General features: G+C 41.5%; 1 protein-coding gene across 1 annotated transcript in view; it reads left to right on the top strand.

Moving 5' to 3' along the window:
- LEF1 (lymphoid enhancer binding factor 1) overlaps positions 1-26,006 on the top strand; it is a 97,955-nt gene that overhangs the window by 42,924 nt on the left and 29,025 nt on the right. Inside the window, 4 exon segments of the mRNA XM_030564795.1 lie at positions 16,509-16,641; positions 20,660-20,750; positions 23,668-23,751; positions 25,523-25,645. Of these exon segments, the coding sequence (XP_030420655.1) occupies positions 16,509-16,641; positions 20,660-20,750; positions 23,668-23,751; positions 25,523-25,645 (431 nt within the window).

Genomic DNA, 26,006 nt, shown 5'->3' with positions numbered 1-26,006 from the left:
TTTCTGTAATTCTTGCATATTGTAAACTAATAGCTCCTCTAATCCACAAACCTGACAATTTTCTGTTCAAAGAAAAATACTATTACTAATCTCACCTCATCCTCAGTAATGAGACCTCATTACAGAATTCTTCAATCCTTACTATTTTAACTATTTATATACAGTACTATGCTATATAAACATTTATAACATGCTATGGTGTAAACTTAAACATCACCTTACAAAATAAATGAGCGAAGTATGTTTTGTGATGCATCTGATTTTAAATTTGTTCTGTTCACTAGATTATGTGGAACAAGCAATCTGTAAATGATCTCCTAGCGATTAATGCAAATTCATCTTTAGTCCCCCACAGTGTTTCAATACCGATATCATTGTAAGACATCAGGAGTTTCAGAAGTAGTCAGCTTATTGTTCTGATGTGACTTGTTTGTTGCTGGACCAGCTTCTAGTGTTTGAGGGGTTTTTGTTTAACCATCCTATCCTAAACTGCAGGACTCCAAGACTTTGAAGATAACTGCCCTGAAAATATTTCTACCTTAATGTCTCAAGATTATCAAGACACTTATTACTAACCAATTAAATTATATACAGTATGCAAAACTTGCAGTCTCTTAATCTCTTGAACATAGGGACATGAATAGCCATAGTGGATAAGCATATTAGCTAGGTGTATCTGGTACAACATAATTGAAAAGGCGCTTAAGTGGTCATTGCTAGGCTTTAAATCTAATGCCTCTATAAGATTAGAGTAAGAAATTTGCACCTCTCTTGGAGATGTTAGTGAGTTTGCTGACACTGAACAACAGCAGCCTTGGTAATGTAAACATATGCAGTTTTTCTGGGCTAGAAGTGCTAAAAATTGTTTAAAGAAAATAGCATAACTTGGTGAGATTACGTATTCTAAATATGCTACTGTGCAGCCGCACCTTTGTCACACAAGGTGATGATGATCATTGAGATAGGGCACCCAGCAAAATACCTGGATTCCTGCCCTGCATGCAGTGCACATCCTCACTTCAGCAAATCCAGTCTGGGCAGCAGTGCTGAAGCAGCATGTAAAAAGCATGTGAGGAAGGACATCAGTCCCCTGCGTTGGCTCCCAGGCAGTTTCATGTGCCCGTTTGTCTTCTGTCCTAATCTTCAGCGTATCTTGGAGTTTGGTTCATTAATTGCTTTGAAGACCAAGTTTCAATCTATAAATCAAGATAACTGTGCTCCTCTGAGACAATAAAAATAGCAAAGCCCAGGAAAAAGGGTGAGAGCTGAGGTCAAACCACCTTGAAATGAGGGGATCTGCCTATGGCATGATAGGGAGGGGAAGGCTGGGTAAGGAAGGAGGAGTTGGAAAGATGCAAAATGGGAGTTTGGAAAGATGGGGGCACAGGGACAGAAGGGTCTATAACCACTAGAGAACGTTCCCATCCAGAACCTAGAATTGAACCCAGGTGTCCTGACTCTCCACATTCTTCTGCTGTAAGGAAATAGCTGTGAAACCCTCTGGCAGTGGCTCCTCCACAGTGAGGATAAAACCCTACTACTGCTACCAATTGCTGCTTTTTCTCGAGTGGCGAAGGACTGTGCTGCAGATCTAAGGATCCAAACTCTGCTGATGACCCAACTTAGGGGTTAAAAAGATTGCACATAATTTCACATTTTAAAGTTTTTTTTTAAAAAAAGGAAATTACAGTAAAATTTGTTCAAAATGTTAAGGTTTCAAAGTCACAAACTCAAACCATGAAATGCCAAAATTAAGGTTGCTCATGAGTTCTGTTGAAAAAGGTGTGTGAAATGTAATTAGAGATGCTTATAACATATGTACAAGGGTTGTGTACCCAGGGTTGTGAGTTCAGTCCTTGAGGGGGCCACTTAGGGATCTAGGGCAAAAATCAGTACTTGGTCCTGGACTCGATGACCTCTTGGGGTCCCTTCCAGTTCTATGAGATAGGTATATCTCCATATATTAAGGGTGCATGGACAACATTAATTCTGACATTTCCTAACTTGAGTGCTTGACTTTGAAACCTTGATATTTTTAACATTTTTCATATTACAAAAGACATCAAAAAAACTATATTAAGACTAGACAAAACTAAAGGAATCCCTAGTGAAAAATACCGACTTCTAAGTAAATATTTAATCGGTGATCAAGTTGCAGGGCATTTCCTGGAAATTAATACTATATGCTGAAAATGAAAGATAACTGTTTAGATATGAGGACTATTTTTAATAAGTGGTGTAGCTTACATTGTAAATACACAGCTTTTCTCGAGAATGATGTCTTGTTGATTGCATTGTCCTAGTGTCTAATATATTGGTCAGCATTCCATTCCTTCATCAATAGTTATTTTCAAAAGTATCGATCTTATACTATGAGTTTACTCATAGTATATTAATGGTGATCTGTAAATGGGCTTATGTCCTTTGATAGAAGTGCCTATTGCTGTTTGTTTAGGCTTCTTGTGTTCAGCAGTAGACATTCAGCTTTTGCCTACTCTGGAAGACTGAAGAACAAGTCAATTTTTGGTCTCAAGTGCATAATAACAGTTGATATGGCAATGATTTCTAATCATGCTGTTTAAAACTTTATTTCTTAAATCACTCATTTATCTCCAGTGCCTACTGAACACATGGAATAAAGGCATGTCTCTTTTTTTAAGGTGTCAGTTCACAATAAACATATCTGAGATTGTCTTCCTCCTCTCCCTGCCCCAGCTAGAGGTCATCCAGCAAAACCAAAGAAGGCCAGATTCTTTTTAAATCTTAAAACTGCTAATAAACAAGTAGCATGATAATTGCAAAAGGGCACAAACTCTCTCTTAAAAAATATCCTTTACAGGTCACCTTTCTGCAATTTTGCTGTTTCTCTGTTGTACAATCTGAACCATTGAATAGCTTATTGAAACTGGTCAATTACGTGGTGGTTCTTCTAGTATTTATCAACTCATTTTTTGCATTTTTTCCCCCCCTTCATTCTTTGTTCACAATGTTCCCTTGCTTGATCCCATGTGCTAACTATGTAGACCTTACAGAATGAACCTATTTTTTGGAATCTAGCTTGCACTTAAGTCTCGCTCCTCCTTCTTGCGTGTTGCCATCATTTTCCAGCTCTTTGCTCCATTATTTTTATGTTTAAAGCTCTGATTTTATATGCTGCTCTATGTCCCTGCCAATGTGTTGCAAACTCTATTCTGACCGATTTTAAAAATACCTGACTGTGAAGCATACCAACAGCAAGCAAATCCAACGCTACTTATGTAACCCACCTTATGTCACTGTCTGCAGACCCACAAGGTTCTCATCCTTTCTAAACTGGCCATGCTGGAAATGCCGTGTCTCAGGGGTATAATAGTTTTCTAGCAGAAAAATGCATAACAAGATCCAGTAGTTGGAAACTGAAGCCAGACAAATTCAGACTAGTAATAAGGTGCACATTGTTGAACAGTGAGGGTAATTAAGTATTTAAACAGCTTACTTTGCAACATGGTGGATTCTCCAAATGTGAAGTCTTTTAAAATCAAGACTGAATATAGTCTTTTTAAAATATATGGTACTGCTCAAAAGAAGTTATGGGTTTTGGACTGTGTTGTTATACAGTAACTGCTTACTTAAAGTCGTCCCGCTTAATGTTGTTTCGTTTTTACATTGCTGATCAATTAGGGAGCATACTCATTTAAAGTTGTGCAATGCTCCACGCTTACATTATTTGGCTTCTCCACAGCTGGCAGCTCCCTACAGCCCCCTCCCCCCAGCGCCTCCCGCCTGCGGGCAGACTGTGCGGATCAGCGCCTTCCCCCTCCACCCCCGCCTCCTTCCTGCAGCAATCAGCTGGCTTGCAGCATTCGAGAGGCAGGGGAGGGTGGGAGGGAGGGGGGAGGAGTGAGGACTCAGGGCGCCTCCCTCTCCCTCCCTTATGTGGCAATCAGCTGGTGTTTACTTCGTTCGCTGTGTCCTGGCTCCTCCTCCTCCCTTCTAAAGTGGGAGGAGGTGGGGAGGAGAAGAGGCGGGTCAAGAGTGGGGACTTGGGGGAAGGAGAGGAGTGGGTGGGCTGAAGGTTGAACCCCCCTGCCTCTGGTGCTTGCAGAGTAGGGGAAGCTGCCCTGGAACCTACTCCCCCACCCCTCCACTTACATTCATTCTCTTGGGAAAATTGGATTTGCTTAACATCGTTTCACTTAGTCGCATTTTTCAGGAACATAACTATGACGTTAAGTGAGAAGTTACTGTGCTGGAAGTCAGACTAAATGCTCATACTGGCCCCTTTGGGCCTTGAAATCTGTGCATCTGATGGGCCCCAAAGTACAAATTCAGGGTTTTTTGCCTCTAACCCTTCCTGCAACCTGCATTTCTTAAGTTGCCACCCTTGCTTTCCCCTCACCCCCATTTTTCTGGAGGGAGGGCTTTCCCATCCTCTTAATTCACATATTAACCTCCCCCTACCCCTGTTCTGTCTCTTTCCTTATTGTCTGCCCCCTTAGCCCATTGGGTGACTGGTAAAAACATCTGTTTGGATGCTGCTGCTGCCGCTGCAGACTGTCTTCCCATGTGGTGCAGCTATGGCCAGTTGCTACAGGGCTGCCCAGGAACTAGAGGACAGCTAGAAGACAAACAGGCTCCTTTACATTAGTTACCAGTTGCTTTCTTCTGCTCCCTAGCAACAGCAGAACATTTCTGCAATAAGGTAGACTTTTTTAGCACATTTCCGTGCCCCTTACTGGGCATCTATTTTTTGGCTCTGGTGGCCCGGGCCTGGTTGCTTTTTTCCCTTGTATCCTCTTCGTCTCCCATGCTAGCTCAGCTCCGATCCTGTCTTGCATAAAGCTCCAGTTGGAGAGTGATATTGAAATGTGTAGCACTTCATTTACAAAATGAGCTGTTAGCTCCTTTGAATGAAGAGAATTACTGCACCCTCACAATCTTCTTTGCATAAGAATATAGGATTTGCCATACCATTTCAGACCACTTTGTCCAAGTTGGGTATCTGCCTCTGTAGTGAATGCCTAATTCAGAGGACATTCCCTCTCTTCCCCCACCCCCCTCGGTAACTTACCTGCCTGATTGCAACTGCACACTATTTCCTTTCTGACTCTACAGGTGATCAGTTTATTCTCTAAAGCATGAGATTTAGTTACTGTTCTACCTTGATATAACATTGTCCTCGGAAGCCAACAGATCTTACCATGTTATAGGTGAAACCACATCATATCAAACTTGCTTTGATCCGCTGGAGTGCGCAGCCTTTCCCTCCCCCCGGAGCGCTGCTTTATCGCGTTATATCTGAATTCATGTTATATCGGGTCGCGTTATATTTTTATAAAACTAATCAATCCCTTATTTGAGTGGCTGCAGTATTTGACTCTGGAGTAGCAAATCCATGGACTGATACACTTAAACATATTTTCCTTTTTAGTTATACATATATACATTTATTTAAATGGCTTTCTGTCATGTTATGAAGCAGGGCGAAAGGATGGTCTGGGTCAGGTTTCACAGTGACTTTCACAACTTTCCTGAAGCCCCAGTGACTCTTTTCTTTTACAAGGTATATTAATCTAATTTTTTGTGGACACCCATTACGTTAGTTCTTGCTGCATCACTAACCATCTTTGTTGTCCTTCTCTGGTCGTCTTCATCGTTGCTACCTTTTACTTAAGGTCAGGTGATCAAAACTCAATGCAGTGATTCAGAGACTTGAATACATTTTGAGTATATAATTATTTTCTATTCTGTTTCTTTAAAATAATCTCTGCAAGTCAGATGAGTCCTCATTCTGCAAGGATACTTAGTGTTCATTCTGTATAAAAATTATTACTGTCAGTAAATGGTTTTTTAGGTGGGAGGAGGAAAAATAACTTGAACTTTAGTAGATATCTCAAGCTTGCCACGCCTCTGCCATGACATCCCCAAAAAGCTACTATCTAATACCTGCTAGGAAAGTGGTGAGTTGCAATTACTATGATGCTGATCATCATTTTATACCTACACGTAGCTAGTTTATGCTAAAACATTCTATTCTTCTTACCCACATCCTCTCTACCCACCATCCAGCCCACACATTCATTTCACCCACCTGTTAAGTCTTGTTTCTGCCTGTAAAACCTTTGTGGCAATGGGAGGCTAACCTCATGAAGGTCTTTAGGCTCCTCATCACCTACATTGTTCAAAACTACATTTATTGGAACAAAAACAGTCCTCATATGCATAAACCTAAGGATTTGCAAATCCATTACAATTCCATCACTGTTTTGATGGGAAGATTGGGATGATTTCCCTTGCCTTTGGAGTTGCCCCTCTCTTGGTCTGCTAAATCCTCCTTGCCAAAACTAATTTTAATCTCTGATATGTCAGAGCACAACACTTGCTCTTGGAATTGACAAAATTGGATACCAAGTGACGACAGATTTTTGGGGAAAAGACTTCTCAGGTGAGGAGATCTCCTCCCATAAGGTCTCTGCGCCTTTCAAGAGAGAATCAAACACTTGCTATGTTAGCAATGGGGTGTGTGTGTATATATAATATTTTTTTTTCCCTAGAGGATCTAGCTGAAATTTTCCAAATTCTTATTTTGTTAACGTTTTCATTAACGTGTCATGTATTGGGTGGTTGTGTGTGGTATTTTTTTATATTTATTTAACCTAGCAACTCTGTTTTCAGGGACAAAGCATGAATATTCCCTGCTAAGGGTATTGAACATGAATTTGCTATCCAGGTCGTGGTGCCTCTCATTGATAATGATTTAATGTTTTTAAGTTGGCTGGGGATCAAATTAATTTCTAGGTCCTTTTGCCCCTCAGCAAGTGCCTGCTCCCTGGTACATGAATTTTGTGAGTGTAACATAGTAACGCTATTTCACTGACTATTGTTTCAGCTGTAATTATAACTTAATCTGCATAAACATGCCTTGCTTGAAAAAAAGAGAAAATAAATTACATATGAAATATTCTACAGTTGCTGAGAAAAGCAGAATGGTCTGAGAGGTTCCAATGGGATTGGGTTGGAGAAGTCTATAAAACAGGCGTACCACTAAATTCTGTGTCACTGTAGCAAGTTCATATGATTGTTTGTATTAAATTCATCTTTCTTAACAGCAGCATGAAACAAGTAGAGTGCAGATAGTATTTTAACAGTGGCTTCCAATGGAACATAATCAGCCAGTGGAACAATTGCATTTTGGTGTCTCCTTTCTGTGTAAAGTATAGGCAGGCTATCTTTTACTCCTACATCATTTTTATACTTCTGACTCCTTGAGTCTTATTATATTTTTGATGCTACTGTAGCCATCCAGTGGCTGAGGTTCAGAGCTGTTTTAGCCTAGAGGCAGGGAACTAGTAAGAGTAATTACTGATGGTTGTGCTTCAGAAACTTGTGTAGCTGAGATCAGGTCATGGGGCAGGTCAGCCTGGATTATATCAAATGAAGGGATTTGACATAATATGAGGATTCTCTGGAATGGTTTCAAACAATGATTGGGATTAAAGCCCCTCTAGGTTGCAAACAGATTGTGGGTGGTGGTATGGATGTCACGAATAAAATATCAGAGCTATCTAGTTGTTTAGGTACTGCCCAGAACAATAAAGGTAATCTGGTAACTTGATTTGACTCAGTCCTCTGATTTGGTGGTGTCTGTTTTGTATATACACGTTTAATACATGCAGCGACTACCATTGAAATGAATGGGGGTGACAGCATGAACTTTACTCCTCTTCAATAAGGGTATTCATCCACTTATTACCACCATATTCTCCACATTTGCTCATGGTGTTTGGATCATAGGTTGTATCTTCCTTAAACTCCTGGTCCAATTGTTAACTCCTCATCATCACGGATACAAGAGCCCTCTGGAAGATTTATTAATTTAATATCTTTCAGCACCTGGTGGAACAAAGTCTCCATTCAGCTCAATGCAAGTTTCCAAAACAGCTTGACTCATTGCTGGTGTTAACCAACAAACATTTCTGCGGTGGCTCAGTCTTTTTATAGTTTTGCACTCTTGTTGCATATGGGATATCTTACAGCTGCTAGCTTTCACTGAAGCTTCAATTAATCATTTTTCCTTTACAGACCTTTTGAAAATAGAACAAAAATGTTTAGGGGTTAAACTGAATCTAATATATGGCATTGTTGTCCCCCCAAAGTCTCCTCAGATGAATTGATTTGAATGTATTCTTGAGTAGTGTTGGAGGAATACTCATCCAAATCTTTTTTTTTCCTTTTTCCTTTGAAAGTGAAAACTATGGCCAAGATTTTTTTTCAAAAGTGACTACTTTTGGATATCCCAATTATTGGTTGCTCAACTTGAAGCACCTTTAAATGTACTCTTCAGAAAGTCCTGGGCATTCAACTGCTTGAAAATCAGGCCCCTCTAAGATAGCTCAAGTTGGGCCTCAAAGAAGTAAGACACCTAAAATCACTAGTCCCTTCAGAAAGCTTGGCTTAGATTCTTTTTGCAGATATGTGGAATATGTTCTCTAAAGCCTTCCTTACAATGAAATGTTTTGTGGAAATTGTCAGCAGTGAAATTCCAGTTGTGGTAATGTCATAATGGTAGATTTCTTAAAGTCTAATGTAGATAAAGCCCTAGTAGTCTGTGAAAGAAAAAGCCATCAGCCAGAAAACCTGTTTGCCTTGTATTAACTCTTTAAAATTTTCTGCGTCTGCTCATAGCCTAAAAATTTTTAGGCTGACTTTCTGTACATGGGAAAGTGTGGTTTCATTTGTGGCTGCATTTATTATTTTTTCTATTAAACACATTTTGTTTTTCATTTATGGAAATAGTAGATGCAGTTGTGACATTTTGAATTACTTGAAGGCAATATCCAATATTTCACTAATAACTTTACCAGTGTCGTCCGAATGCCCAGGAGGTGTCTCAGGATGTGAGAGGAGTTCAGCATACACAGTTAAGCTGCCTGGTTTTTTTGTTTTTGTTTTTGTTTGTGTTTTTTTTTTTCCCTTTAGTTATCAGGCCAGCCAGCTCTGCTGTGACTTCTCAGTCTAGATTGCAAGTTCTCTGGAGCAGGGACTTTCTTACCTGCTTGCAAAGTATCTAGCAGTCTGTTAGCACTATGCTAGTAACAAATAATGATGTATCATTCTGCGAGGTCACAGGTAATGGCAAAACTTCCATGACGTGTGGAAGTGGCCCAGAGAGGATTCAATAAGTATCAGTTATTCAACATACATGAGATTCTGAAAATCACACCATACACTTGAGACCCCATGCTCCAATGAAGTTTTGTTATCTGTTATGTATAGGGTGACCAGATAGCAACTGAAAAAACGGGACAAGGGGTGGGAGGTAATAGGTGTCTAAATAAGGAAGTTCCAAAAAACAAGACCGTCCCTATAAAAATGGGACATCTGATCATCCTAGTTAGGTAACAGAGATGGAGCCAATGACATGACTCTGTTCTACCTTAAAGAGCAGGGTTAGTTTTTTAGCTGTTCAGGTGTGACTGCCCTTTTGAGCCTGGTCAGTGAGAGCATAAGTGGCATGCACTCAGGTTAATGGGCTTAAGTGTTTCTTTGCGATTAACTTTTAATGGTCATAAACCTAGTTTAACATCTCTATGACAAGGTAGCTTAAAGCATAACACAGGTTTTTAGGTTTGCAAATCTGTGAACCTCTGCTTCTTCGGGGTGTGTGGTGTGTTTTTGTTGTCCTATGGGAGGGCATCCTCCATACTTTGCACAAAGATGAGATTATGTATGTGTCTTACAGCATTCTTCTAAACAGCAGAGGAAGGAAATATTTTGTTCAGTAAGTCTGGACTGATTCTTTTCTCTTAAAAGGCATGTAAATTTTTAGGGGTACAGACTGACATACAAAAGTTGGAGCTGTTAATTTTCTGTGGAATTTTAGGAAAATGTAAGTTCAACTATATTTTCCAATACAACAATGAAATGGGTGTTTGTATATACAAACATCAACGTGCTTAACTACTCATTTCCTCCCCACACTCCCCCAATACATAGGCTTCAGTCTGTTTATATGCAATCTGGGAGTTGGGTGAGGAGCCATTTCAGCATATGTATGACTTTATTAAAAGACCTGTTTTTAAGAAGAACTGAATCATAAACTGCTTTATGGTATTGTATCCAAACATTGCATTTCAATGGGGGATTCAACTTTCTTTATAGGAACAGATGCCTGAAACTCTTACCAGTCCACAAAAGTGGTTCATAGTCATGCAAATAGTCCCATTGTCTTCAGTGGGACTGATCAAATGATTAAGGGTTTACAGGATTAGAATCCAAGTTTGTAAACTATTTGGAATGAAAGGTATGTTGTGTACACACAAACATCACACCAGTATAAAAATCTAAACCTTGAAACTTGCATGTGGTAGTAATGGCTATTTTTTTTTTTTTTAAATTGTGTAGTCACTGAGGGCTTGTCTACATCAGAAAGTTGCAGCGCTGGTGAGGGAGTTACAGCGCTGCAACTTTGAGAGTGTCCACATCTGCAGGGCATCACCAGCGCTGCAACTCCCTGTTTGCAGCGCTGGCCGTACTCCCGTTTTGTCTCGGGTGTAGAGGATCCAGCGCTGGTGATCCAGCGCTGGTAATGCAATGTAGACACTCACCAGCGCTTTTCTTGACCTCCGTGGAAGGAGGAAGCCTCTGGTAATCAAGCTGGTTTCCTTTCCCGGTTTGCTCTCTCGGTCCCGGAGCCAGCCAGCAAACCGCGGGGAAGGAGACCTGCTTGCTCGTGGTTCCGGGACCGAGAGAGCAAACTGGGAACGCCGCGGTTTGCTCTCTCGGTCCCGGAGCCAGCCAGCAAACCGCGGGGAAGGAGACCTGCTTGCTCGGGGTTCCGGGACCGAGAGAGCAAACCGGGAACGCCGCGGTTTGCTCTCTCGGTCCCGGAGCCAGCCAGCAAACCGCGGGGAAGGAGACCTGCTTGCTCGGGGTTCCGGGACCGACAGAGCAAACCGGGAACGCCGCGGTTTGCTCTGTCGGTCCCGGAACCCCGAGCAAGCAGGTCTCCTTCCCCGCGGTTTGCTGGCTGGCTCCGGGACCGAGAGAGCAAACCGCGGCGTTCCCGGTTTGCTCTCTCGGTCCCGGAACCCCGAGCAAGCAGGTCTCCTTCCCCGCGGCTTGCTGGCTGGCTCCGGGACCGAGAGAGCAAACCGCGGCGTTCCCGGTTTGCTCTCTCGGTCCCGGAACCCCGAGCAAGCAGGTCTCCTTCCCCGCGGCTTGCTGGCTGGCTCCGGGACCGAGAGAGCAAACCGGGAACGCCGGGGTTCCGGGACCGAGAGAGCAAACCGCGGCGTTCCCGGTTTGCTCTCTCGGTCCCGGAACCCCGAGCAAGCAGGTCTCCTTCCCCGCGGCTTGCTGGCTGGCTCCGGGACCGAGAGAGCAAACCGCGGCGTTCCCGGTTTGCTCTCTCGGTCCCGGAACCCCGAGCAAGCAGGTCTCCTTCCCCGCGGTTTGCTGGCTGGCTCCGGGACCGAGAGAGCAAACCGCGGCGAAGCTGGTTTCCTTTCCCGGTTTGCTCTCTCGGTCCCGGAACCTCCCTTGAAGCCGCCCAACAGCGCTGCAGTGTGGCCACATCTAACACCACTTGCAGCGCTGGTTGCTGTAAGTGTGGCCACTCTGCAGCGCTGGCCCTATACAGCTGTACTAATACAGCTGTAACAACCAGCGCTGCAAAATTTTAGATGTAGACATGGCCTGAGTGTATACTGAATACTGTGCAAAACATTTCCTGGAGCTTAGTGTCTATGACCCAAACTGTGATAGGCCCTAGGTTCAGATCTATTTGAATTGCTCACGTCTTTTGCAGTAAAGTCAGGAGCGGCGCCAGGGTTTTTGGCGCCATAGGCGGGGGTCCTTCCGTGCTCCCGGTCGTTGGTGGCAATTCTGCGGTGGGGGGGTCCTTTCATGGCTCCCGGTCTTCGGGGCACTTTGGCGGCGGGTCCCAGAGCGAGTGAAGGACCTGCTGCAGAATTGCCGCAGAAAACCCGGAGCATGGAAGGACCCCCCGCCGCCGAATTGCCGCCGAGGGTGGCAAAATGCCACCCCCACAAATCCTAGTGCCCTAGGCGACCACCTAGGTCGCCTAAATGGAAGTGCTGGCCCTGAGTAAAGTACATTACATTATAGAATAATTGGGGAAAGGCTGATGTGCACAGTCCATAATACAGATTGATAAAGGGAAACCAATCTCTAAAATGGTTGAAGATTGGTTTCCTTTATCAAACTGTACAAGAAGAGATACCAAATTATTTAATTTCCTCTCCTACTCTACATGACCTAGATTGTGGCCATTGTGTCTGTCGATGCTCTCCAGTACAACATCCTATTACCTCTGGCTCTGGCCTGGAGAGAGATGGAACTCAACACATTCTCTACATGTTTTAGCTAGTCATCTCTTTTTGCAAAGACCTAAAAATCCACATTCTCCCCCCCTCCTTTTTTTTTCTTCCCAGCCTCCCTCTAACTATGTCTTGTCACATTATACATGAATAAAATACACTCTGGAAAGGAGACCCTCTGAGTGAAAAACAAAACCTTGCTAGCTTTTCAGCAAGAGCAGGATTAATTGCAGTTATCACTTAGTATTGTAGTTAACACTTATAACATGATACAAATCCTGCCTAAGCACACTGACTTGGCAGCAACTTCTATAATATTCCTCTGTTAGATTGGTTATTGGGAGGTGGGGTGGAGGGGTGGAATGCAGCATATAGCAATGAAATGCCATAAATTAAAATTGATATTTGTAGGTTAACTTTAAAATGCCCTCTGAGTGTGTACAGGCAAGCTGCACTTTTGTGACTTCACTTCCCTCTCCTTAGAAACCTCTACCTGGTGTCCTCCCTCAGGAATTTCACCAGGAGAGAGGCAGCTCTAAAATTGATCAGGGCTCCATAAGAACCCTGCTGGAAGAGGCACTGAGAGCTTGCTACCACAATATAGCTATACACAGTATAGATATTCTCCCTTACCAAGCAACCTGAACTGAAAAAAGGCCCCCTCATATCCTGCAAAAAGTGTCTATGGGGAATAATAGTGGCATAACTGTATCAGCTCATATTCATATGTTGTTCTGAATCTTTCCCACCCATTTAGACCAGGCCTGATTGAATGCTTGGCTCATCCCATTATATTATCTGGGTCAGATGACTCTGGCCTCTTCAGTAGTGTGATGGTTTTGGGTGTCATGCGTTGGTCTCTGCCCCTCACTTCTGGCAGATTTTCAGCCCATGAGGGTGCATGCCCTGGAGAGCCCAGTCAGGGGTCTTAAGATTCAGGGAAATGAATGGGTAAAGCACAGTATCACTCTTTCACTAGTACCAGACTTACAGAAGGTTTTTAAGAACACCGAGTCCAGGTTGAATCCCTTTCCATGAATGAGTTTATGGAACTTTGGTGTTCCTCAGTGATCACCAGAAGAACATTGATTTAAAATAATACATTTAAAAAAAAAAATTGAAACTGAACATGAAACTTTCCAAGCAGAGTTTGATTCAATGCCCCAGCTTTGAAATGAAATCTAGAGATATGTAGAATGGGGTACATCTTTGATACTTGCCAGTAAGTAATCTGAATCTATGGGGTCACAAGCACAGCCACTACCAGAAATGCAACTTCTGGCAAGCAGTGACTTGAAGGGGTATCCGTGCATGAATCAGCCAATTAAGATCACTTTTTGTCCTGGTACTTCTAGGAATGTCAGTCTTCTAAAAGAGTATCCATTGGTTCTAATTTTCTATTCATTGTTAGAGCTGGATTGAGACACCTAGAGGGAATTCCTCTATTCTTAGGATGGTAATGGCACACACAATGGTAATAAAGTTCCTTTCCCCACAATCCCATCACCAATGTGTCTGATCCCTCATATATAGGGTACAATCTCTAGAGATGAGTGGGTTGTTCAGTAGTCTGTCCATTCAGTCCTTGAGGCCTTTGCCATCCATTCCGGCTAATGTTTTTTTTTAGTGTAGACAACTATCCAGTAGGAAGTGGACTGATGCCACCATTCCTCTTACAGAAGCTACTGAGTGATTCACTTGCTGCTCTTGAGAGGGGGCTAGGTAAACAACATGCTCTACCTGCTCCAAGCACTTAAAAGCAGCATGTGGCAGGCATGCTGGATAACCTGATGTCTATGGTGTGTGAAATAAGATGCTTAAATAAATAAGTCACCAGGACACTGAAGACCTAGAGTATAGAAGGAAGGGCTAACTAAAAGCATAAATGGATAATATCTAAAACTAATTCCTGAGTAACCTTGCTACCGTGGAACATGCAGACTAATTATACTCAACATGGTACAAAAGGTTAGTTACCAAACTTGAACAATCAATACTGATTAACTGATGTGTGACGTAAACACATCTACAGACCTACAATACACTGATTATTGAAGCTAAAGTAACTGCTGATTGGAGAATCAATGCACGAATCTTTCAGCTAAAGACTGAGATGTGGTTGGCAAATCATCTGAAATTTGGCACCTATTTTATTTAATTTATACAAAAAGGAGGGATGAACAGCAGTCTGAACGATCACCTTTAGAACTGAACTCCTACATATTATTGAAAATTCACATTGGTTCTATTATTTTGTCATAAAAATGGACCTAATGCTTGTTGGCTTTAAAATACCTACTAGCTCTGCTTTCTCTCTCCATCTTGCAAAATATAAGACAAGGCCAAAGCTTAAATTAAAATCCTCAGGTTCTTATCTCCATCCCACAGGAAAGCAAATCTGTGCTGAAAACCGTAAAATTAAGAGGAGAGCAAGGATAGCATAATTTAGCAAAATATCATGGCACTAGATTCTGAGCTATATGACTGGAGGGATAGGTCAGACATTAAGAAGATACTGCCTTCTAATGCAAGTTCCTTAAGGTGGTGCTCTTGAAAACAAGGAAAGCAGAAAATACTGCACTGGTTCCCAGCCACACTGCTCCATGCACTTTTATCAGCCTTTTTTTAAATTTAGTTATCCACTTAACGCTTCTAGTTCTAGAAGTCTAAAGAAATCCTTGATTTAGACTTTGAAATATAGTCCTAAAATCTATTATGATGCCAGGGTTTGAATATCGGGATTCAAATAAAATTCATTTCAATGGGCTCTTAATTTTTTTCTTAATTCCAAATATTTGGCAGTTAATGTCCTTGCTGAGCTTTAAGAGCATTTTTGTCTGACCACTTTCTTCATTTTTAATTAAAAATCTCTGTTTGTAGCCTAATTATTTTTGTGGAGGGGCAGCAGACAGAATACTGGGATAGAAATGATGAGTAATTGATCTGTTACATGCTAGGATTACTATAGCATAGTCCTGCTATGAGAAGCGAGGAATGAAGATATATAGGAAAATAGGTAATGTGCACATGGCCTGGTGAGTCCCCAAAACAGTTGTTTTCTAGTGTGGTGGGGTTTTTGTTTTTGTTTTTTTGTTTGTGTTTTTGTAAAGGGTTGGGGATAATGTTTTGGCTGTGAGAATAATTACTGCTAGTGGTGTTTCTTCAGCTTCAGGCCACTCCTGCGTGTATCAGGCAAACACTTTTTTTGTTTTTAATGGATGTCTAATTTGTAGAAAATATCAAATACAAGTGTGTGTGTTTATTTGTATCTGTATTTTATGCTCCCAACTGGGTGTTGGGAAAAACACGAAAATACTGGTCTTCTCAGGCATTCTTAGCACTTTTCAGTTCTTAGAAATGTAGTACATGTCAACCTAAGCAGCAGGGACCTGGTGCTACCCTTCTCCAGAAATTGAGCTGGTATGTTTTGATCATAAGCAACCTAGTTTGTTAAAGGGACACTGTCAACTCCTCATACCCCAAATTACACTCTTGTGGGGGACTGTTCTGTTCTCTGCTATGAACTGAAATATTTATCTAAAAATTCATCATTCTTTTGGGGAATTGGAATAGGGCAGAAGGAAGGAGCCAATACCTCAGCAGTGTTGGAAATTTTCAACAGTATAGCACTGTATTAATGCATAAGAACCAGGCAGTGACATTAAACAAAAACGACACTGATCAGACTGGTTTCGCTGTTCAAGGCCGAAGAAATGCAAACTGCAATTGGTGGTGTAGAGCTTTCCCATAATTTAATTTCTGCTGTGTAGTTGGTCCTATTCTGGTACTATGTGGACTGCTTGGCCTCTGCTTGCCCTCCTACCAGTCAGCTCCTCCTCTTGCTTCTTCCCATAACCCCACTCCACTAGGCCTCCCAAGAGCAGCTGTGGCTGTCTCTCCACCTAATCACAGAAACTTTCTGGCTTCAGCATCCTCTCTATCTGGTCCGCCCCAACAGTCTTCAGGCTGCCACTACAAGCGTGACTATCATGCCTTATCCCCCCTCAAAAGCACTCTGTCCTAGCAGGTGAGAGTTCCATGTTTTCTATGTTCAGAAGCAAGGAGGTTAAATGTGGTCAGTAATGCAAATTCGTTTTAAAACTAGTTACCATGAGTGTCCGCACCCCCCGCCAAAAACAACAGAATTGAGAATTATTACTAATACTTCTTGTTTTTACTCTCTTGCAGTCAAATAAGGTGCCAGTGGTGCAGCCTTCACATGCGGTTCACCCTCTCACCCCACTTATCACTTACAGCGATGAGCACTTTTCTCCAGGGTCACACCCTTCACACATCCCCTCAGATGCCAACTCAAAACAAGGTGAGGTTACTTCTAACAACTAAAGGAAAGCACAAGAAACAACTGTGGATGCTAGTTTTAGAGCTCTAGTACCCTGAAGCCCGCCAGCATATCAAAGGATCTATTCTAAATCCTGGTTTCAAGGGTCTCAATTTAGCAAATTATCTTCCTCTGAAACTTGACATGTCATGTGTTGGTATGGGACAGCTAGTCTTACGTAATACGGATCTCTTAACTGGCTGTTTAAAGTTGGAGGACAGTGCACATTTTTATCACTTTGTCTTATTTTGCTCATCAAAGTATTTTAAAATTATTAAAAAAAATTAGTCCTTGGCGCCCCCTGTTGTGCCCAAGTATTGCAGCATACAGACATAATATGAAATCTCAATTATTTGAGACACAGGAAGGTGAGTTGAATTATATATTTAAAACCTTAAGTTCCTTGTTTTCTCAAACTTGTATTTCATGTCCTTATTTCCTTTCCATATTTCATCATATTCCAAAATGTAGTGCCGTGCAAGAGGAAGGTTCTCAGTTCCCTCTCTCCTTATTGCTACTTATCTTAATTGAGTAGTGGTCTATAAAATACATGTGTAGTTTTCAGAACACACAATTTGAAGCAATGTAAGTATAACAATCTTGGGCATGTAGGTGAATTGTGTAAGATTTCTAAACTTGCAAAAAGACTGATTTTTAGATGTATGCATCTTTAGATGTCAGCTGTTTTTTTGTGCATGTAAAACATACAAAATCAAATAGTTTTGTAAGTTTATCTCCTGGATGTAGTGGCCATTGAACAGATTTACAGTATGCTGGGCAGCTTTGTCCTGCAACATACAAACACAATGTCACTAAGTGCAATTTATGGGGCTTCACTGAAAGACTTGAGAAGATCTACGAATCTTGTTTGAAACCAGGGGTGCTGGTAGTTTTCACCTAAAACCATGTGGGTCTTGATTAATTTAGTCTCATGGTTCAATTGCTCCTAAAACGTGGTGTGGGAGTGCACTAACCTGGATTGAGACAGATCACCAGAAATGAAGATGCACAGAACGCGATGGAGATGAGTGGATTTGAGAGCAAGGAAACAAGCTCCCAATGAGACCCCCAGGAGGGGAAATGAGAAGGAGGGGAGTATGGTGTGGTGAGGGAAGGGGACTGGCAAGAACAAGGAAGGAGCAAGCGAGGTGGGTATAAGCTAGACACACGAGGCACAATGATGAACAAGGTGAAGCTGAGAGTGGAGGGGTGATCCAGGTCAGAAGATAGTGGCACAGCATTTGGAGATAAGGAAAAGGAACAACAGAGGGTTCAGAGGCCAGGGTAGCCCAGCAGATGGAGCAATAGAGGCACAGATTTAATAGATGCTATCATTATTAAAACAGGTAGTTAGGAGGCTGTAGAAAAGTCTCTTGCTTACCTTGGATGTTAGGGCAGCCAGTAGCACCTGGAGAAAAAGAAAGCAGAGCTCCTTGCCCTCCGTAGAGGGCCTGCTCAGAGGCTGCTGCCTTGGGTCTGTGATGGTCATGGTCTCTACTGGGGAAACAAAGGCAGCAGACTTGGCCTTGTGGAGGGACTGGTGGCAGCTGGCTCAGGTTGCATAGGGGACTAGCTATGTGCGTAATCCATAGACTGAAATCAGTAGCAGTTGCCTCCCTTAGTTTCAGTACTCTTGTATACTCCTGGAGGACTGCCAAGCTGCACAGCTAGAATGTGAAGGTCCATTGAGTTCTGGATTGGGGTCCTGGTGCAAGCCCATCTCTAGACAAATCGTTGAGTACTTGTCAGTATTGTCCATTTGAGGGAGGTTTTCTAAACTCATCCCATGTATCCTTCGTGTGCTCATTGTCCTTCCTATGCCACCAATATCAATGGACTGTATCCAAGAACCAGTCACACTCTTGTGTGATTCCTGTTTAATTCCTAAATGTCTAGCCTGTGAAATGGTCTGAATTTAAGCCTTGGGGCAAGCAAGTATAGACCAGGGCACTACTCCAGCTCCTATAACGGGGACAGTAGTACTGACTCTGCTGGTCTTGTGAGTCTTGCTCTCTGGGCATGAATGCAGAAGATAAATATGTATATGAACTAATTCATCGGGGACTTTGAACAAATTACTCAGTCCCATTGCTATGATGTGCCCCCATTATGACACTGAAGTTTTATCCCTTATGTCAGAGTTGCCAGCCTGTGGTGGCTCATCGGGTGCACAGCACAGGAACTCCGAAGATGTTGAGACTTCAGCCAGGATTTGCTTTTCATGTGTCTTTCTGTACAACAGTCATTTTTCTCTTGTATCCATCATAGGCCCTAGCTTAAAGTCCTCCCTTATTTTGGTTTCTTCTGTTGTTGTCCTTCCTTTCTCTCTCCTTGCCAGATCTTTCCCTTAACACAAGGAATAGGTCCTATTCTCACTGAACTAGGGGATCTTCCAGTGCTCATGCTTCTGAGCAGATGAAAGGTTGCTGGAAGTGGGAATGAACGAGAAGGCTGGAGGCCTCTAAGGTGACCAAATACTCCACGGTTTTAGTCAAACTAGGTCTCCCAATTTAAATACTGTCTGTACACCAGAATCTAGTAAAATGTAGAATGACCAGATGTCCGCGGTAAACTTCAAGAAAGCTTCCTGCCATATGCTTCCATTGGTGTTTGTGTCCTATCTTCTGGTTACTCTTTGATCTGAGAACTCAATCAAATGAATTGCTTCAGATCCTAGTTTCTGGGTGTCCCCCCCGCCCCCTTGTAACCATGAATTTACCATAGATGAATTTTCTGGTCTTAAATTATTCATTTCAGCTCGTACTGAAATGTCAAAACTGACAGAGTAGCAGCAACACCGTTAAGGTGACATTTTTGCCATCCTCACCCCCTCCCCACTACAATTTTAAGATTTCTAACATACCCTTTTAAATCCCTTAATCTTAAATGCAGATTTTAAAAATCAGTTTGTGGTCAAAATATATCAACATTAAGAGTCTCAAAGTAAAGATCAGACACATTCCATTTTTCACCTTTAGAGTGTCTCTATATAAATATTTAATACACATTTTCAAGTAGCTGATTTAACATGTGAAGTTAAATTTGCAATTCTTGCTGTTCCAAACCCCTCCTCCTCCTGAAACATATTTTAAATAAACCAATGTCTCTGTGACCTCTAGCCATAATTCTTTCTCTCCTTGGAGCATGAGTTTTAGGTAAAACATGTTAACCACAGACCCAGTTGGGACTAGGATAAGTTTTAATCTTGAGGTGATTCCTACAGTTGTAGGACTTTGTATTCTGGGGAATGTGAACTGATGGATCACTTCTCATGGGACTCTTATTTTTTTCCATGAAACACTACCAGTGCAACAGAGATTGACCTTGGAGCCCATAGGAGTCAACTTGATGAAGAGCTTAGTTGGAGCTGGAGTGACAATCAGAAGCCAAATGAATCATATCAAGTGTGACCATTACAGGCCTGAAAATGATTCTTAATTAACTACTGATCCTCTGTGGTAGCAAGTTTCGAAAATCTGTAAATTCATAAGGGAACTAGTGAAAAATGTACAAGTAACAATTTACCTAATCTGTTAGCTCTGGTGTGCTGCCTGTTTGAAAACGCTTTATTTTTCTCATTTCATGTGGCTCTTCAGAACATTTGCTCAGGACTCTGTCAGTAGGTTCAGTGCAACACTTCAGAGATGAAGTATTGCCACAGCATCTCCATACGATTTTTAGATTTCATGGGGGCTGCATTCATGGTCAGGGTTTTTTTTAGTGGTTGTTTTTGTCTTCTCCTTCCACTTTACTTGTCTCAAGAGGTTCTCCCCCCCCCCCCGCCCTTTTAATCCTGCATCTAGTAAAGGATGCAAGCTCTATTTATTATTCTAAAGGCTGGAATTAATGGTGTTTCTCTTGTAATACTAACCAAAAATGAAGCTAGACTTCCTTGTATAGAACAACAATTTTTACTGCGATGTTAACCATGTTATTTTTGTATTATAGTATTAATCACATTTTCACTTAAATACCAAACTTGTTCTCCATACTCTGACAGGCATGTCCAGACACCCTCCAGCTCCTGATATCCCTACCTTCTATCCCTTGTCTCCTGGTGGCGTAGGACAGATAACGCCACCTCTTGGCTGGTAAGATCCTCTTGCTGCTGCTTAGACATATGTTCACGCACATCCTCTAGGATAATTGAATGAAATGCAGAATTTATGAACTAAGAAAAACATCGCTACGGTCAGAGAAATGACTATATTTTATTTTAGTTTGAAAGATCAACATTTTTTTATCTTTGAAATGAATTGGATCTGTGTTTTAACATGTACAGGAATTGAAATACACAGATTTCACTTTGAAGTGAGAATAGTTTTTATGGCTCACATTTCTGGGTCTTGACATGTGGTAGGATTGCAGAAAAACAGGTCTCAAGAAATATCAAATTTTTTTAACAAACAAAATTGCAATTACTTGTAACAAACTTTCAAGTATGGAATTGTTTATTTACTGGAAACTGCACCAAAATAGAGAACAAACTTTATATTATGTTCCTTACAAAATCAATAAGATTTGAGGACAGTACTCAGTTACTGGAGAGCTTGTATATTTTTGTTAATTTTTAACACTAGCAGTCTAAGGCTCCTACTCCCATGTTCAGAGTAGGATTCCTTCAGGAGGTAGTGTTTACATATAATATCTCCCATTACAGAATGATCAATAATGCTCGATGCTTACTGTCTGAGAATCTCCAAGCATTTTAGAATGGATAACAAATGTGTATACATAACTATAGGAGGACAATCTGAATGCAGAGGGGTTAAGTGAATTAGAATCCCATACCTTGTTACTCAATTCTGTGCCCTATCTAATGGTAAGTATTACCATTCCAATTTTAGATTGAGGGGAAACCAACATACATTTCAGACCAGATAATGCAAGGTGCTGAGCAGCCTCTCAACTTAAGGAGCCTGGCTTGTTTATCTTAACCAAATGAAGGTTGAGGAGAAATGATTCTCTAAATTCATCAGAGGGATAAACAGCAGGGAGAGAGAGGAGTCTTTAAATTAAGGTCCAAAGTTGGAACAAGATGGAACAAATGGATATATATTGGCCATCAAGAAGTTTAGATTAGAAATTTAGGTTGCTGATGGTCAGAGGAGTGAAGTTCCAAAGAGGGCAAAAATACATGTGTTTTAAGATTGAGCTTGATAAGGTTATGGAGGGGATGGTATGATGATTGCTTACAGTGGCAAATATCTCCAATGGCCAGAAATAGGACAGTAGATGAAGAGGGCTCAGAGTTACTACGGAGAATTCTTTCCCTGGTGTTTGGCTGGTGGGTCTCACCCACATGCTCAGGGTCTGATTCCCAACTCCAGATATGGCCTTCAAAGAATTTTGCTCCAGATCAGATTGGCAGAGATTCAGGGAGTCTTTCACCCTCCTCTGCAGCATGGGGCACAAGTCACTGGCTGGTTTGAACTGGAGTAGAGTAAATGGTGGATTCTCTGAAACTTGCAGTCTTTAAATCAAGATTTGAAGATTTAAGTAACTCAGCCAGAGGTTATGGGTCTATTGCAGGAGTGGCTGGGCAAGGGTCTGTGGCCTGCTGTGTGCAAGAGGTCAGGTTAGACTAGATGATGATGATGATGATGGTCCCTTCTGGACATAAAGTCTGAGTCTGAGCTCTGGGTGCTCTGTGTCTTGTGATATCAGGACAAAAATCACTGGCTGAAAGCCACAATAGTAAGTTAATAACAAAGACAGAGCACCTGATTTCCAGTTTACTGTTCACTGGTCTCGAGACTGAGCTGCCGCCTCCACCTCTACCAGATGATTTCTGGTGGTCCTTTTCAAGCTTTGGTTAAGTGCCAGCATTTCTTCTGAATAGTCTCTTGATGCAAAGATTGGGAGGGTGTGGAAGGGAGGAAGGAAACTGGAAGGAAAAGGAGAGACTATTTAATTGTAAATTTGGAAATCCACTCAGCAGTGCTCACTCATACCTGAACATATTCCACAGTCAGTTATGCTCTGCCTCTTTCCAGCTCATTTCTGTGCTGCAGCATTACTGAGATTTCTACCACTTTTTTCTGGGTTTGAGCACTCTTCTCCCCACCACCCACCTCCACTCACTTAGTGTGAAAACTCTCATCCTGAGCATTATAAATGCCAGCAGCTTTGGAAGTCCCAGTTTTAACACTAAAGTTGTCTATCAATAAGTGTTTGAATAGAATTGATTTGAGCTTAGTCTTTCAAAGCTGGATCAATTATTCTGTCTGAACTTTATTACTTGAGTGCATTAATCCTTGTTCAAGAGTTGCATCAATGCCAACTGGAAGTGAAGACGATGTGAACTAAGCAGAAAAAGTTCAAAGTGTATGAAGCATTAATTGGTGATAGAATTCCAGATATAGTGACGATATCTTTAAGAAATTCTAAAGAATGGTAGGGTTTCAAATGAGCTGGTTTTAGTCGCTTGATTGCCCCTCCTCCTCCCCCAAAAAGTCTTAAACCCAAGTAACTAAAGTGTACTTTTCATTTTTATTTATATTTATTAATAAAATATAACTTTTTTGTTTAGCTTCTTAAAAGTGCTGACAACTTGTGACATGCTGTATGAAATGTAAAATGAAGACAGGCCTGGGATTTCAAAAATCCCCACCCCACCCCCCCAAAAAAGAAAGAAAACTCTCCAAATAGTTCTGTGGAAGTCACTGTTAATACACTACCAGTGCACCAGACTCTGGTATTCATATACTGATTGCAGTGGGACTACTGTTCCACAGGAGTTGATGGTATTGGAACCTGGCCCAATGACTTAAAACTAGGCAATGTTTTTTTGTTTTTTTTTAAACAAAACCTAGATTACTGAAAAGATATTTGTAGGCGAGAGAAATCTTATTCAGTGCAAGCATGTAGACACCTATGAGCTATAGAATACATGGCACATAACTGTTTATGCTACCATGCTGAGTTCCCATCAAGTGCTTGTGACTCTAGGGTATCTTTTAATACAATATCCTATTATTGATGGGTTCCTTTCTTCTGTGACCTCAGGCAAGGTCAGCCTGTATATCCCATCTCGAGTGGATTCAGGCAGCCCTACCCATCCTCACTCTCAGTCGACCCTTCCATGTCCAGGTAGGTGTAGGAGGTGTATGACCGGGGAGTAACTGCTGGCATTAAAGGGCAAGTTGCTCTTCTGCTTGCATCTTGGTCTGCCTTTGTTTGCTTTTCAGTCAGTGAAAAATGTATGTATAATTTTTATTTAAAATGTTTGTGTATGTACAGTTTGCCTGGATCCCATACTAGTCTCATTCAGTATTTCCCTGACAGTCAGTGAAGTATTGAAATTAGAACACTTATGAATTGTGCTAATGGATAATCAAACCATTTCATATAAAATGGGCATTGTTTGTTAGACACAATGAATTAGGAAATACCCGTTTTTATTCTTCAAATATGAAACCAGGCAAAACTTCTCATTCCAGTTTGAATTATGTAATTACACTCTTAAATAGTTCAAATTGGGTTCTGTGCCATGTGGAAATATGCAGAACTACTCCCCAGTTGGAATTTCTTAGCCCAAAGCTATTAGAAGGAAAGGGATGCCAACAAGCTGTAAATACACACAGTATGTCTGTACTGGTGTGTGAATCAGGCACTATGTTTACATATTAGTGCAAGCAAGCAATGCTAACTGAGACTTGGCCATGCCAAACTCCAAATCTTCTCTGTGTAATGCTTTTGCACTCTGGAAAGATGGCTTACACATCCTGTGCTTGATGTACACAAGGTTGCAATGTCTCATCTCTGCATTTTGTTTTGCTTTCACACTGGGCTTTGGATTGTCCACTTAAGTGGTGGGCTCCTCACAACTTTTTATATGGGCTTCTGTGTTTAATTGCTCTTCCTCTACTCCTTTTCAGGTGAACTACAGGCATGTTTCAGTCAGGGTATCCAAGAGGGAAAATAGCTGCTCTCCCCACAACAAACTTTGCCCCCTCCCAACCTCATTCTGTTGGGTTACTGGGCTCTCTTGTGCAAATCACTGTAGCATAAGCTTTAACACTGACAAATGCAATAAACAGCTCTCTTTTGGGGCTTGATCCTGCAAGTACTGAACACTTGGGACTGCAAGCAAGCAAGCTACCGAGGCATGTTCTTGCTTTTACAGCAGACTATTTTGCATGCTCAAAGATAAACGACGTGCTTGAATGCATTGCTTGATTGGAACCAGAATGCTCAGTACTTTGAGGATCGTACACCTGATTATGAGGATGACTTCATTCTTAACACAATGAAAGGGAACGTCGTCTAGTTCTGGAAGAACCAGTTGGTTTTCCCTTCCAAAATACCAGATTTGCCTTCAGAGTTAAAAGATTTAGCCCAGAATGTCGGGGAAGTAGGGGTATAGGTGAAATGATCTTGGACTCTTACATGTTTACTTTAAAATATTTTGAAAAGCCAAAGGTTCTAAACTAAATACCAACATACCTATGGTTTTTTTTGAAAGAACTGTGTTCTTCCTTTTTGCCCTCCCCCTGCATGGCAGCTCCCTCCTTTGTTGGCTGGTGATGGATATTTTCAGCACTTGTATGCTGCTATGGAAATGTCCCTTTTGGTTAAGGGAAAATGTATTTTTGTTGATATCTAGTGCAACAGTAAGTATGTTACACTTACTTGTGTACATTGCCATCTCTTTATCTGAGAAGTAACAAAATAACTTCTTCAGACCAAAATGTTGGCCTATTTTGAATAAGCTTAGATACAATGCATGACTCTTCACTAACTAATTTTTACATATTCTTTGTTGCAAGCTGTGTAGTGTTCTACTGCTAATGTACAAGCTTTGGAGGTGCAGCCTGTTCTTCCTATTGTTATAGACTCTCTACTTGGTTTGTTTTTTTAGGTTTTCACATCATATGATTCCTGGTCCTGCAGGCCCTCACGCAACTGGAATTCCTCACCCAGCTATTGTAACACCTCAAGTCAAACAAGAACATCCACACACTGACAGCGACTTAATGCATGTGTGAGTCTGCCTTTCTGTGCTAGCCCTTAAATCCTGAAGTGTTTGCAGATTAATAGTTAAAAGGAGGGCTGAGAAGTAAAAAAACAAAGCAAGTGTCCTTCATAGTCACTCTGAATTATGATTCTGTAAAAGTTTGCCATAACTAAACGGGGGAGTGGATGGCTCATGGAAAGAGTATTGAGATGAATGAAACCTTTATTTCTAGGTCACTCCCTTGAATGTTATCTAAGGTGGTAGCTGCCGAAAAGTGTATTGCCATTCGGTGGCATATCTGAAACTAGGCTTGTGAGCTGATACTCAGTCAGTTTCTAGTGCAAAGGTGTTAACTGCAAAAGCCACCACTATAATTTGGCATCCTTTT

This window comes from Gopherus evgoodei, chromosome 5 (genome assembly GCF_007399415.2).
Source record: "Gopherus evgoodei ecotype Sinaloan lineage chromosome 5, rGopEvg1_v1.p, whole genome shotgun sequence".
NCBI lineage: Eukaryota > Metazoa > Chordata > Testudines > Testudinidae > Gopherus > Gopherus evgoodei.
This window is presented reverse-complemented; position numbering and strand designations above follow the sequence as displayed.